The sequence below is a fragment of the Hesperophylax consimilis genome, chromosome 5 (assembly GCF_061612785.1).
Source record: "Hesperophylax consimilis isolate HC1 chromosome 5, BYU_Hcon_1.0, whole genome shotgun sequence".
Lineage (NCBI taxonomy): Eukaryota > Metazoa > Arthropoda > Insecta > Trichoptera > Limnephilidae > Hesperophylax > Hesperophylax consimilis.
Window position 1 is genome coordinate 16,890,830 of NC_142840.1, and position 16,163 is coordinate 16,906,992.

General features: G+C 33.2%; 1 protein-coding gene across 1 annotated transcript in view; it reads right to left on the bottom strand.

Annotated features, from left to right (window-relative positions):
* rdgA (retinal degeneration A) overlaps positions 1-16,163 on the bottom strand; it is a 539,333-nt gene that overhangs the window by 256,227 nt on the left and 266,943 nt on the right. The window contains exon 5 of the mRNA XM_089632263.1: positions 13,567-13,582. Coding sequence (XP_089488389.1) covers positions 13,567-13,582 — 16 coding nt within the window. The remainder of the gene's footprint in view (positions 1-13,566; positions 13,583-16,163) is intronic.

Sequence of the window (16,163 nt, forward strand, 5' to 3'; positions counted from 1 at the left end):
CTCTTTAGTAAATTATTGTTTTGTTCAAGCCACAAGGTTAGAACATACTTACGTATCGTAATAAGCAATACCCATCTCTTTCCCGTGCACAAAAAGCAATTAAAGATCAGTGGCGTCCGATCACTCACATTATTGATCATGTTTAAAAAAATTCAAGTGATACACAATAATAATACTAAGCATACATGGTGTATCGGCACGTACCAGACAAACTTTAACCAGCTATTCCTCAGCACATTTGGAGTAAAAAATGTTATGGGCCCTTTGCTGTCCGGTAACTTTTTTTTTAATAAAAAATTTACAATTCATATTTTCACCACATGTCACCAATGTTTTATCCTTTTTCAAAGTTTGAAAACCCGTCTGGCAATATTTTGTTCGAGTTTCGTTGAATAATGTACGTACGTACCTACGTTGGCGCGCTTTTACAATCACAACGAAATGGCACGGCACCATTCGTCTCATTTTTAAGTATTATTATTTAGTGTGTACGAAAAAGCGAGGACTCTTTTTGACACAATGCGAATGACAGTGACGGAGTGTGGATTTTTTATTTATTTTTTTGTTTTTAATGTAAAAAAATGTTACCGGACAGCAAAGCGCCCATAACATTTTTTACTACAAATGTGCTGAGGAATAGCTGGTTAAAGTTTGTCGGGTACTTGTCGATACACCCTGTATAATGCAAAAAAGTATACGTAATGAAAAGGTCAAAAATACAATTTATCTGACAATTATCTTTTTTACGTGAATGCCGCACAAGAGTCCCAACAGCTTCCAACTGTCCGGAACAAGTGGGACTATGGAATTCCTATTCGGGGTATGTTAAGAGACTAAAAACGGGTGGGGAAGGAAAGGAGATGGAAAAGAGGGAAATTGGGAAGTAACTGGCTATTCAGATCTGTTTACTAAAAATGACCACAGTCGATTCTGAGTGGTAGTCTTTCACCAAGGTGATAATGAGAGCATCTGCCACTCTGTAAATCCTGTACTTAGTGTACGTATATATGCGGCGATACACTACGTCGTATAACATTTGGAATAGGGCCGCTAACAATAACACTGCTTATGTAGATGGCAATTGGGTTTAAATTTCCGCTTAACACATGCCAGTTTTGTTTTATACAAGAATAAAACAGAGCCAAAAATGTGTTTTATTTTATTAGTTAGTTCGGGCATATAAATTGTTTCAAAGGCCAAGATGTGTTCTACTCGCAGATAATAATTAAAGCATCGAAAATATTTCTAAGCGTTCAATTTTCAAACCAAAAATACATGCATTTGCATTACTTCGCAGTGCTTCGCCTTTCATTTTATTACTTAAAAATGTGTATATTCTTTGTATACCTTATATTGTAGGTAATAGGCATTAAAATCGCTTGACAAACGGAGTCAAGAAACGTTTGATTTCAAGCACTAAACTTTTTTTTAATTTATTTTGTAAATAATTTTATAAAAAAGCAAAAAAAGTTATTCATGTGAAACTGTCACCGATAATCTTAGCTATAATACTGTATTTTTAAAAAGTTGTTTCCTTTACGCGTTCATACATTTCTATTGAAAAATACATTTTTTAGAAGTTTACATTTATATTTTTTATTGAGTAATTTATTTATTTATTTGTATTCTACTCAAGCGAAACGATAGGAAAACCTTCAATTTATGTAAAGCATATTTTTGGTACTCTTAATGTAAACCAATTCGTTATAAAGTTTAATGAAAATAGTGATTTAGCATTAAGTTTCGCCTTAAGCTGTAAATATTGTTTGAGCATACTGTACTACTCTATAAATTATATTTTAAGACGGCACTTCAATAAAGGAATTAAAAAATATTTAAATTAACTATGCACAATAAACGGTAGCAAAACTGAATCACAAGGAGAGCGCGAGATAATTTTTAAAATAAACAATCTCACATCTGGGTTAGTGGGTCAGATGAGATGTTTACATTGTTCAATTTGTTGATAAAACAAAGGATCACTGGAGAATTGGGTCAACCGCATAGTTTGGAAACGACCTTGGCCATAATTAGTTAGTCTCAAAGGATTTTATTAATTACCCGAAACAGCTGGAAGATGCGTGCTCTCAAATACCTATCAATCACAAACGACAATTGAAAAATCACGGGTTAGCAAGATTTATATCGAAAAATTACATGAAACATTTAAATATCATTGATTAGATAATCGCATAGATTTTTATTAGTTACCTGAAACAGCTGGAAGCTGCGTGCTTACAAATACTTATCATTCACAATCAACAATTGGAAAATCACGGGTTAGTAGGATTATATCGAATAATTATACGAAACATTTGAATATTATTGATTGGGTGCTCATACAGAACCCCATCAGTTGCCTGAGACATTTGAGAGTCGAGTACTCTCTAATGTGGCAATCAACTACTTGAAACAATTGGAAAATCACGGGATAGGATGAACAAAAATTAATGTTGAACCCTGGAGGAAAAATTTAAAACAAATACAGTTCATCAAACAGGAGGCAGTGGTCGCTCCTACAACAAGACCATTAACCAAATCAAATAGAGATGGCGATTCTCTTAAATAAAAACGTCAAAACCAAACAAAAAGCCTGGAGTTCGATAGCTCTCCAAAACAAACTATCAAATAATATCTTATTCTACTAGTATTTATTAGTATAACCTTATTCTTACGTATATATTCGGTTACCAATCCTAGAGTTTCGCAGAACTCTTCGTGCGAGATCCGAGCTTGGAATGCGAGGTAGATAGCCTCGTATTGCGAGTTATAAACCTTTCCCAAACTGTATGTATACATATATTTATTCGTATGTACTGTTTACTGGAGGATGCGGACCTGCATACAGCTTGCATTTTAGGTCTTCTGGACCACTCTCGCATCTTCTTTTAAACGTGGAATGAGGATTCACGACCCGTAAGTCCACACCAACCGTGAGTATATGATTGTATATAGGACGAAACCGGTTCGCCCTAAGTAAATTGTAGTCCAAGGAGGGGTCGGAATTTGGGGGTATCGGGACTCGAGGGGAAACTTGAAGGCAGTGCATGATGACGTGGAAGGCTTTTTGGGACGCGATAACTTAGGTATCAATCAAAGAGCCGTGTCAAAGGATTGTGCGAATTTCTCGTTGACTCAAGATCATCTCGTTTACTTGCAGGAGGATTTGGAGCCAAATTATGCCAGCAAATGGGCTATTCCGAGTTCGTCAAATATGCAATTAACTAATTACATTAACCTACTAAATCAATCTTTACATGTATCTTATAGCAGCAGAATCATAAAGGAGTGGCGCCAAACAGACACAAGAGTTTACCAAAATCAAATTTACTAACAATTAACCATTTGAGTTATATTTAATTACCTGTCCAAATAAACATGTATAATATCTTTTATCAGCGTTTAACTACGACTTTGTTAGGGTGCAGGGAATCAGAATAATTACAATAGGAAAGTTAGCGCATTCAGGGAATTCATTTAAGTCTAGGTTTGCAATGGAAAGGCCAATTAAATTGTGAAACTCAACACCTCGATCAGAACCAAGGGGGTTACCACAAAAAAATGAAGGTAATTAAAATCCTATATCATAAATCAAAAAATTACACAACGTTTGATGGAATTTAATTACAATATAAATACGGAAATATTTGCGTTCAAGTTCGTAAATAACGTATTAATTAGTTAAGTACATATGTCTATAAAGATATATAGTACAAGAGAGCTCTAAGTAGCTTTCTGTAGATATCAAAGAAAAGGGTCCAATTTTCATGGAGGCTTATGTGTTGTAGGGGAGGAATTTTCCATCCCTGCGAACACATATGCAAAGCCTTAGAAAAAAATTTTAATATCGGTCATAGCCAAGAGAGAAGAAAATCTTATATTGTTTTAAACAAATAAAAGAATAACGAAAAGAGGCGAAAAGAGGTGAAATATTACAATCTACGTCAGCTTATTTCCAACACGCCAAATAATTCAATGTGTACTAGTACTTCCATCAACAATTACTGCTTATTATATATATATTTTTTACATTTTCAATTTGTATGGATATATCAGGCGACTAATTATTGCTTAAATAATTTTTTATCCTTTGTTCTATGGATAAAAAAACCTTGTCGTATAAACATTAGTTTATCATTCAAAAGATAAAAGGATTTCAATATAACTTAAATTTAACGTAGATAATCTAGAGAGATTTATGATTTATACTTTATTTAAATTGTGTAATATTGTGTATTTATTTATAACTCTACCTTATCCCTTTGCACTGAACATAGTAGTTAAAAATATTGTTGTGTTGTCAATTATTGTTTGTAATTAAATAAAACGTGAAGATATAAATATGATATGATATTATTTTGTGCCACTTATACTCGTAAAAAAGAGTGGTGCAGCATTTTGGCTAAAACTTCGAATTGTGTCATCACAAGTAATTCAGCTAACCCGTATGACGCTTTATTATTTACTTAAGTACCTCGGGAAGTAATCTGTACCTATTATATTTTATAAGGATTAATCGGGACAATGGTAATTAATTATCCGGTAAGCTGAGGCCTATGGCGATTGGCTACTGGCTACATGCGGGTGCTTGGGGATTGTGGCAGTCAGCAATAATAATACGATTTTGATTGAAATGGGTCACAAAGATAATGATTCTTATTCGAATTATAGTCGTGTTTTAGGAAGATATTATACAATGTAATAGATATGTCAAAAAGATATTCATAATGATATAACGTTGCCAGTTACATAATGGAACTTACGAAGCAATCCAATAAATATATAAACAATATTTGTAATGCTTTTGAAGAAGTTATAAGTATAAGGTATAACCGCTTATGAAATAATTCCATACGTTATTTATTATACATGAATATGGCCTGAGTTTGTAGTATTTTGCTCTATGTTGCTTAACCCAGTACATATACATTAGGGTGTCCCAAAAAAATTAAAGTTGTTATTTTTGAACGCATACCCTCTAATTTTGTTTTAATAATGACAAAACACTTTTAAAAAAATTCGTTTACTTTGGACAACTGCAACCCGTGCCGACTTGCATCGAAAGATGTCAGTACTTGTACATTAAGACGCCAGCGAGCAAACGTGTTGATGAGCTTGTAGTAACTTGCTATTTTGTTAGTAAACGAAAATCACTCGTTCAGGCAAGATGTTGTTAGATTAACGCACTTCTAAAAAGAGTATATTTTTAATAGGAGTCGTAAAACACCAAATATCGGGTTCTAAACTGCCATCTAATGGACAAGTTCTTGAAGTTTTGTTCTACAATATCTGGAAAGTGAATTTAACTGTCAATATATACCAAATATAGCCATAGTTGGCATTAAAAGCTGTGTTTGGAGTAAAAATCAGTCAAGTGACTACAAGCCCTGACATACCACTCTTCAAAAAGTTTCGAGATAACTGTAAAAATGTTGATCCCGATAAAATTCAGTGCTACAGAGAAAATCTCATATTGCACCTAACCGCTTCTGAAATCGATGATTTGCTTGACTTTTACGGTACTGCACTGACAACAAAAATACTTGGAGATTACTATTGAGAGTTTTTAGAGCTCTGTGTGCTAGTTTTAGGAGGAGATACAACGAGAAAATTTAAGATTCGGCTTCCAGGTTCTCGATGGATGGCAAAGGCGCTTTATTCCTTGAAAATATCATTCATTTGTGCGCAATTTAAAATTACCGGTAAGGATAAGGCGGCACTTTTAGACGTTTGCCTGTTCATAGTAACATCCTATGTCAAGCCATGGTTACAATGTATTATAGCAGTTAAAGCACCTTACCAGGACTTTTCGACATCGATGAAGGCTTAAGAAAAAATTGATGAAAACATCTCAATGGCAGCTTTATTTCTGTTCAGTAAGCAGTTATGGTATTTAATCGATGAAGGATCTATTTTATCGCTGTTTGACGATGCTGTGGATCAAACAACTAAAATAAAAATGCTCGAAATATCAAAAAAAAATAATTTATCAACCCATGACAAACGTTACATCCCATCGAAGGAAGATCTTGGTGGTAAATTGTATGGTAAGTTTATTAAGTAGTTTAAATTATGTTTTGTATTGAGGTTTTTGTTCATATCATAATTTAATGACTTTTGTTTCAGAGAAAAATATTTACGACTTCATTACAGTCAAGAGCAAGTATTTGTTTGATCGTCTGAAAACAGATTCCAGTTTTCTTAACGAATTCCCTACGATATGGTCAAATAATGCTTCGTATCAAGAAGTCAGAAAGAAGGTGTCGCCGCTGAGGGTAGTGAATGATACAGCTGAAAGAACTGTTAAGTTAATGCAAGATTTTCATGGCTTAATCTCACGGTCGAAGAGGAACACAAATAATTTTTTTTACGATGCGTTCAGGAACACCGGAAGATTTATCCTGACTGTAAAAAACAAACTATGAAGAAAAAATTTAATCAATAAACCATTTTTTTAATATAAAATACTACAAAATTGAACATTTGTGCATTTTTAAATTTTATTTTCCGACAAAAATGAAAGTTGAAAATCCTTCCATATTCTCTGTACCATATGTTTGGCATCAAGTCGGCACGGGTTGCCGGTGTTTAATCAAAATAATATTTATTATATGAGTTATTGGGATCAAATGGAATAAAATAAGAGGGTATGCATATTTAAATTCATGAAAAAAAATTCTTCCTTATGTCCTGGGACACCCTAATATACATATTTCCTCAGATAACTATCCCGCAGCCAAGTGGGGGAGTAGGTAGTATCCAAAATTACTATCCTCCTTATATTAGCTTAAATACTTTTCATATCATTTTAGTATTTTACGTATTCCTGCGCAAATTCATAAGATTCCATTAATAATTGACTGAATAATTGGAATTTCTATAGTTTAAAAGCCCATAAGACTAATGAAAAATGCATGGGATCGTCGGAAGACCCACTTTGTTACAGACGTTTTGTTTGTCATCTTGGCCTGTCAAAAGTTATACGAGGGGAACTCATGTATAGCTTAATTAACAACGATAGTTTTGAATCTTTTGTGTAAGTTCATTAAACAAAACAATTCATCGAATTCTAAGTCATAACAACTATTCCAGGGAGATCTGTTTTAAGTAGGTACATAAGTTTAATAATTCATACATAATTTAACTAAATTTTGAATGCCGTGGTTAATACTTCCCTTCACTATGAACAGACACGGAATAATAATTTTGTTTTATCTCGCAAGTCCATGTTCAAACAGATTTATCCGCGCAGATTTCTATCAAAAGGAAACGCACAGCGTCAAATTATACCGACCTTCATACATAATTTGTTATAATTACATCCGTTCACATAATATTATGATTGCGCGAAGAATTCTTATGTGTTGTTTCCGCTACCAATACCAAAAACGTTTGAATTGAGTTTCATTCAATGCCTTATCAGTCTTATCACACATAATGGTAAGATAAATGAAATAAGTTGGCACATAGATTGAAACAAGTATTTTGATTTGAACTATCAATTGAAAATTTATGTCTCACTATATCGCACTATGCGTATGCGGATTATGTTTTCAAGCATTGGTGAAAACGTGGATTTTTTCAACTTGAATAAATATTGACAACATGGCCTTGTGTTTATTGGATACACCCAATATAGCATTGTCCTTTAGTTTGAAAATCGTTTGTAGAAACAAAATAGTAAATTAATATTATTTACAGAATAACAGAACTTGGTTGGGTTTCGCAGAACGCTTTAGTAAAACTAGGCAGAATTCCGCGAACTGCCGATATACACCCTAACCGTAGACATTCAAATTAACAAGGAAAGGGAAACAAACAAACTTGCGGCGTGACCGTCCCACTTTCGGTTTGTAAATAAATGAATCTGACAGTGTACAGGCAACTCGCATTGTAATATCACCATTAGGTACTCAAAAATAAAATCTTACTAGTTCTTTTTATAAAAAACTTAACTACATATCCGAAATCGGGTAAAAAAATTTAATACTACTTTTGGTTACGTCAGGCGATTCGTTTAGGAACAAACATTCAGATTCTGCGCAGAAAGTCCCACAATGAACAGCGCTGCAAAATTCTTCCTTAGCTAACTTTACTTTTCTGCGCATGGTCCGGTTATTTCAATGTGCGCTCGTCGGTGATCAACGTACTACTGATTTCATAGTTTATTCAAAGTATTCTCGAACCCGCCTGGTGCCAAATATATGGTCACATGGTTTGCCTCCAGCTTGTCGAAATGATCTCCAGATTTAATGCTAAGGAAATTCTAACAATAAGGATGTCTATGGCTCTAACAAATTCGCCTAGTATGAACACTGTCAAAAAACACTGGATAGGGGAGAATGTTCGCTTCTCAGATCAAAGATTAAACATACATATTAAAAAAGTAATTTGCTACTTTGTCACGTAGAATAAAAAAGTAGAAAACACATTTTAAGTTATTTACGGTTCTCAAGTATCACATCCTAAAAAGAAGAAATATTGATGATCTTCACGTTATTTTATTAACTAAAACTAAAGTAAAAACGAATTAAAGCGATGATTTGTATTTGAATTCCTTATCTTTTAACTGTTACACATAGTCGACAAATAGATAATTTAGCAGCCAACAGCCGGATTGCAAATGTCACTGTTCCATTTTAGTGACGACAGCTGGATTAATATTTTGGCTCGATTATACTCGTACCAACAATGGTCGGTAGGACATAATATTTCCATCGTTGAATAAATGATTTTAAAGGGGAAAATTTTAAAGGTGTAGTTGATTTGTGACAAATCAATAAATTTGTTCTTCCTGGTTTGTTTCAATTTCGTAGGCGGGTATGGGTAATGACTCTTCCATAGGTCACCCCAAGTGGTTCGTTACGTTTGGTGACTTAGAAAGGGGGCCCAGGTTTATCGGGAGATGTGTTCAATTCTTGGCGACGTGTGCACCTACTCATCAGCTGCGTGGCGGGCCGATAAAGTGAGATCCTATGACGTCTCCAGCTGCACCTATCGCCTTCCACCGCAGCGGGAGCAGAGATGTGCAAAATGGGTACCCAAAACCATTTGAAATGCAAAATGGAAATGGGTCAAAACTTTTCCATTTGAAAATGCAAAATGCAAAATGGTTTTTAGAAAAGCATTTCAAATGCAAAATGCAAAATACCTATTTTCAAAATGCATTGAAAATGCAAAATGGTTTCTCAGGTCGAACAATTAAAATAATTATAAAATTTTTAAACAATTTTGTCTTTTAACAGTGGACATCAATGTAGAACATATTACATGATGGTAAATCCAAAAACACCACGACTACAGATTATGAAACCACAAAAAATTTCCGCGGGACTAATGTTGCTAACGTAAAAACATAGAAACTGCTATCTAACATTTAATATTACAGCGTCATGGCCCCATGTTCAGTATTTGAATCAGTATTTTTTGTAATGGTATCACTCAATTGCCAGGGCTCCTACCAGGGAGCAACTTGACAAATGTAAATTATCTCTCATAGCGAGGTTGAGGACCGACTGATATTTGGGGCTTATGAAAAAAAGATGAGTGGAGAAAGTAGGAAGAATGTTGCAAAAAGCATTTAAAATGGAAAATGCATTAAGAAAAGTATTTAAAATGCAAAATACAAAATGGTTTTTAAAAAACCATTTAAAATGTAAAATGGAAAATACCCATTTTGCATTTTGCATTTCCATTTGAAATGGATTTATTTGAAATAAAGCACATCTCTGAGCGGGAGGGATGGATTTCATGGATTCATACGTCCGTCACCTTTACCGTTTTCCTTCCCATAATTTCCTCTCATTCCTTTCTTAAAAATAACCCTCCACACAGCATCACCGAATAGGACATAGGCCCCGAGGGAAATGATTTTCCTTATGGCCTCTTGTGTGGTGTTAATGTAAAAAAATGTGTAGTTTTTTTTAGAAAAAATATAACTATTCAGAAATGATGCATTTAGCGAAGCGAAATGGGTCAAAAATTACTGCCACTAATTTCAAAGCACCTGTAGCAGATTAAAAAATAAAGAATGCTACCCTTCTACCGCAAACTTACCTTACAAAAAACATATCTCTATTATTTTGGGTTTTGAAATACACCTTCATCAATTAACCGGTTACAGAAGGTAAGAGAATCTCAATAATGCATTTTACATAGGTACCTATTTTGTAAGGGACATGTTAAATGTGTAAAAGATAAACCGCGTTTTATCACCAGATATCGTGTTGAAATAATATATTATTATGTATTGCAAAACATGAACGAGTGAGAGAAATTTCTACATGAACCTTTTTATTTCATGTAACTGGCTTGTAAACCTTCGTTATGTAATGTTCAGTAAACTCTCAATACGAGATAAAAGGTCCCCTTTAAAAATACACTTTTCTAGATTGGAAACTGAAGATCATCCAGCCATTTATGTCAGGGCAGTAAAAACAACAATACACGATTACACTTAAGTTAACGACATCGGTTCATTGGATCTTTTTGTTAATACTTTAGATAAAAAAAAACATTTACGCGTTAAGTTGAACCTTTATCCCAAGTTATTAATGCCTATTGTACTTATTAATGCTTTAGACGTAATATTAAAATGCCAATAAAGTAGGAATTTCCCCAACAGTTTGATTGAAAGCAGTGCCGGACTGAAGATTTCAGTTCTATCTACAGTTTTTGTCCGATATTGATAAAATTATGCAAAACCTTCGAGAGTAAGATCACTGTCTTCATAATATTTTGAAAAAACTACTCCAAAAACTTTTGCCATACTTTTAAGCAGATTTTTGATATTTCTTGGTGAAATTTAGCACACTCGACGTTAAAATTTAGAGCGACATTACTGTTGAATCCAAAAAACTCTGCATAAAGCCCTGGCAACACCGTGGATTTCTCCTTATTTATTATTATAAATGAAACTGAAAAAATACAATTTTTCGTGTCAACAACATCGTAATAAGAGTTATTGATATATTTACGAAAAAAAACTGTAGTTCCGGCGATTTCTGAGGTTCTAAAAGATCAACCGATATTAAATCAAAAATAAGTTTTTGAAGATTCGTTCGTTAACAACAAATCGATTCCAAGGAATAACACTCAAGGGACATATGGCCAACTTTATCAGTTAAGTTAGTTGAGTTACATGAAGCCTTTATTATTCGGGATTCTTTGTTTCAGGAATTGTAATATAACTTATTATGAATCTGGAGCAATGTCTTGCGTCTGAGGAAATTAATTTTTACATAAATATTTGTTTCGATTTTTTTCACGGTAGATCTACCTTCCCCTATTTGATTAAATTAACTTTTTATACAGGGGTTTCTTTAAATAACGAACAAGTATATACTATTTTAAAAGATGATCAAAATATATAGATGCCTACCATTCAATCATAATGGTAATCACGTTTTAAATTTCAGAAATAGCAATTTGATTAATTTTACAAATAATGGATTGCCGGTTTTGTCGTACTTCCGAATTTCATAAACTAATTTAATATTACAGGCTAAAAATATTGAAAGCGATTATTAATTGAAATGGTCCAATCAATCAAGGGCAAAACTAACGTACTCCAATAACAGCAATAATTTGAGTGGAGGCAAAGGCTAAGCTACGCTAAAAGGCTACGAAAACATTGACATTCTTCTTGATTGTTAATCGTGATTTCTAAAATTTCATTCGTTCTTACACGAACAATAATACTGATGGTTTCGGTGTCTCGAGATTTATATTATTTAATTGTTTCCAATACTAACTTCTTAGGAGAATTTGAACAATTCTTCAAATCTCAAAGTTACCAAGCTCTCTGAAAGATTTTTTTCAAGTTCTTTTATTATTTCAGTTCTGTCTAGCAACTAGCTTATAATTATATAATAATATAACTTGTATAAGGCTTTCACAGAACCAGAAAATGAATTTTGAAATTCAATGAATTGTTCAAATTCCGCGAAACAACCCATCTTGCTTTATTTGTTTTATCTGTACAAACATAAGTACACGAATATTATGTAGTGTTTACAAAAAATAGTACAAAGCTTAGAAGCTAACATGCCAGCATTTATGTAGATTCTACAAAACAGTTTTTCTTAATATTTAAAACATACACTTCCACGTAATTACATATTTACAAAATTATTTAATAGTTAAAATGTGTTAAAAATCGAATGAAAGCGTGTATGGACTTTTACTTTCACGGTTAGATTTTCTTTTTCTTTTGCAGATATTCAATTTTTTAAACACTCTCAGCCACACTAATAGAGGTTTTTTTTATTAATTTTACACAACAACTATTTACTATTCATACATTGTTCTTTATCAGTTGTGTAAAACTTAAAACACATTTATTAGTAAGGTCTTTAATATCAGTAATATATTGATATGTACTTGCCCAAGGTTAAACGTTGAATTTTTCAGAAGAAACAGCAACTTCTTTTTATTCTAACGAATTTGTAAATATTTGTAAATATTGGATAACTTTACACTTGTTGCGTATTTGAATTGTAAACATAATAGTATTAAAACAGATTATTGCTAAAAGCTGACTTTTCACCATGTGTTCGTGTTTTGAATGAATTATTCATAGAATTATATGCAGTACAATTGTCAATTGCTGCACCTGTGACGATGTGACGTTGCGACAGTTTCTACCGTAGAAATACAATTGAGAACTACGCTAGAAATACATAGCTAGGTAGGTATTTACAATACAACTTCAAATAGATATTTTAGAAGTCATGAACGAATATTTACTAATGCACGAGGTAATACTGGTAACATGAATATTATATCACGAGAATGTGGTTCATTCTCGCGCTTAGGACTACTCCGAAATATAATATTTTACACTGTGTGATTGTTTAAGTTTGGAAAAAAAATTATCAGTAGTGTATTTTTAAATAAACCTATTTTATTAAAACTGATTTGATTTGAGGAAACATGAAACAGAACAAGACACAGAAAAATAAAAAATATAACGGTGTCGACTGGGAATCGAACTCAGAATTAGACCGTTACTTTCTTATATTTTTCTGTTTCATGTTTCAAATTGAACATCTATTTGAATCTCAATTTTGTTTTCGTAATTGAATGAATAAAGTGGAATCTTAAAAGTGAAAATTAACCCACTTCACGACATCCGATCAAGCTGAAACTCGGAAAATGCATTATATAAACTTGGTGGTGACTTTTTAAAAATTTATAGCAATTAATATACGAAATAAATGTCGGTACTATCCAATTAGAATGTGGCTGATGTGTTAACGCTGTTGACTCCATTCCCTCAGGAGGATGGTTCAATGCTATATCAAACCTTAAAAAATATATAGGTATATTATATTTTTATACACACATTTTTTTAATTTAAAAAGACCGAGTGAATTTCTCCAGTGGTTGTTATAAACAACGTAGGTACGAAATTGATTGAAGGTTAAATGTATTAAGGGATCAATTGTGTTTCATTAAAGATCCTGGCGGCGAACTGGTTAAATTGAATCATTAATCAATGGATTCACGTAAAAGGGTTTTCAGTTCATTTTGCGCTTAGTAAAACTTTTATTTTCTACACTAGACACCTACCAGTAGCGTACTGTTGCTTATTTTCCGATTATATTGAAAGTTAGAATTTGATTTAAAAATACCGAATATCGGAAGAAAATCCAATATCCGGGAGATTTTACTTTTAACACATTCGAGGCCAGGAGCTTTTGTTAACATAAAAATTACGTACTATTGGTCCGCCCATGGGAGTGATTGGCACTGAACCAATCAAGCCGTCAATGGAATGAAAACATCACCACAGCCACCAAAATTTAGAGGTAGAATTTTCGCAAAAATAACGATTTCCAAATCTATTTTAACAGCAGCCTTTTTGTGTGATTTTTAACTCTCCCAAATAAAAATAACAAGCAATCGATATAAAAAATATATTTATATATTTTATAAAATCCACTTGCAAAACACCAACCTTACTCATTTAATAATGTGACATAAAAAAGCCTAAGTTATAATAATTTCCAATCTAAATATATAAAAATTGTGTGCCCATGTTTTTTTACATAATATATTTTTTCTGCGTCGTGTACAATGTATATGTCTGAGGGCGAAAAGTGAAAAGCTTCTGATAGTCACCAACAATTTACAAAATATCAACATTGGAATATATAAAAAGAGATTCGTGACACGAACCTCATTATTTTTTCTGTTACCATTTGAAGCCCTGGCTTTACACAAAGTTTTCCAAGATCTTATATAGAGAGAGATCTTCCTCTGGTTTTGAAGGTCAAGGGTGCAAAATTTCAGCAATATCAGAACAAAACAGGAAATTTCTATAAAAATCAAATCCACACCGCCCGCATGGTGTCTGCCACACGCCCGCCCGCTACAAACACACAAACACTGTTCTTTATGTAAATAGATAGTAAGAATATTTTAACTTACCTCGATTTTCTTCACCTTCGGATTCAAACCAAATATTCTAATGAACATCGGTGTCGCGAAATTGTGACTCCACTGTATGAATCGGTGTTAGAAGATGCTGCTGGGAAAAGCCCTTTGCTACACACTTAAAGGACTAGTCCCAAAACTTTGTCAACTGTAATTATACTATATGGGACAATTAATTTCCACGCATCCGCTAAACTCGATGGACAGTATTCCTCAATATTTTAAATCTGGGCTTCTGGAACATAAGATAAGCCGAGATTGGAATAAAGGAATACAGAACCCGTCTCAGTTAGGGCCACAAAGTGTGCTAGCTTCAAGATACTAAATTCACCCACTTATGTTCCGTGGTCCCTTTTATATCGCACATCAATCCTTCATGTACGAGGTATTGATGTACATTGAACATTCTGTGAGTTCGAAAGGTAGGTTTTGACAAACTTCTTCGTCTTGCCACAATTATTTCGGTCATGGTGACATTTAAGGATGGGTGGTACGTTGGGTAGGTAAGACAATTGCTGGATTTAATACTGAGGTTTCCTATCCATCAAGTCTTTGCGAATACATACCTACCTACCCCCATATATAATGCACAAACGCCCACATTCCACACATCGGTATATTCTGCACAAAGGCAAATAATAAAACGATTGTAGTAAAATCTTTCCTAACCCTGAACCAAGACAATATTTTCTCCCTTAATCTCGATCAGCTTCCCGAAGCGGTTCAAAGTGAGTGATTTTATCATCGGCGATATTAATTAAAGCAGTTAGATTAATCTCTACGGCGGCATAAAGCACAAATTTATTAAATTGAATAAGATAAAAACTGGCTTTGCAGAAAAATACTAAATCAGATTTATTAAATGGCCAGGAGGTTTGGGCGATTAAGAGGGCAGATTAATTTTTTTTCCGAACAATTCATAGAAATAGGAAACTGGGACGAGTTTTTAACGACTTGTGGTCGTTACGAGGGTTTTTCTATATTTTTTCCGATGACGATTAAACAATTTTTTGTGAATATGTTACCGTGGATTCCTTTAACTTATTATTAACTAAGTTATTGAAAATTTTAAGGAACGAAATGTGAATCAACATGGTATTCAAATTAATTTACTAGTCATAACGTGGAAGAAATTAACTAAATAATAACGATTTTATGACAGAACTACAAACTCAATGAATGATTATTTAATAAAAAGACAAAGACAGAAAACAAATTAATTTCGTTAAAATCAATAAATTACAAACCCAAGTGTGTTCCTTGAAAAACGACTTTCATTATGTAGTCCAATGGAAGTATCCGACGCGTCCAATCCATTATTTAGGTAAGCAAGCCTAGCTACTATTAGGAGTAGGACTGGCAAATAACCTCTGTTCTCGGCTAGTGCCTCCCCTCGTAGGGATCACTCGTATTGTAATTAATTAACATTTTTTTGGGTAACTATTCATAATTATTTTTCACTTTTGCATATTAATTACTTTATCGAAAATTAAAGAACAATTAATAATACGAAGGATATTATAAGTAGGAGTAGCACTTAACTTATAAATCCTGAAAAATAATATTTAGTATTCGAAGAATAAGACACTTTTATTAGACATTCTGACGATACAAATGTACACGACAACAAAAAGGACGAAAGCCCACAACGTTCATAGGAAAACAGCTGTGCAAACCTGTATTTGTATGGTATTTTTGATTTCCGCCGGATACGGATGGCGTGC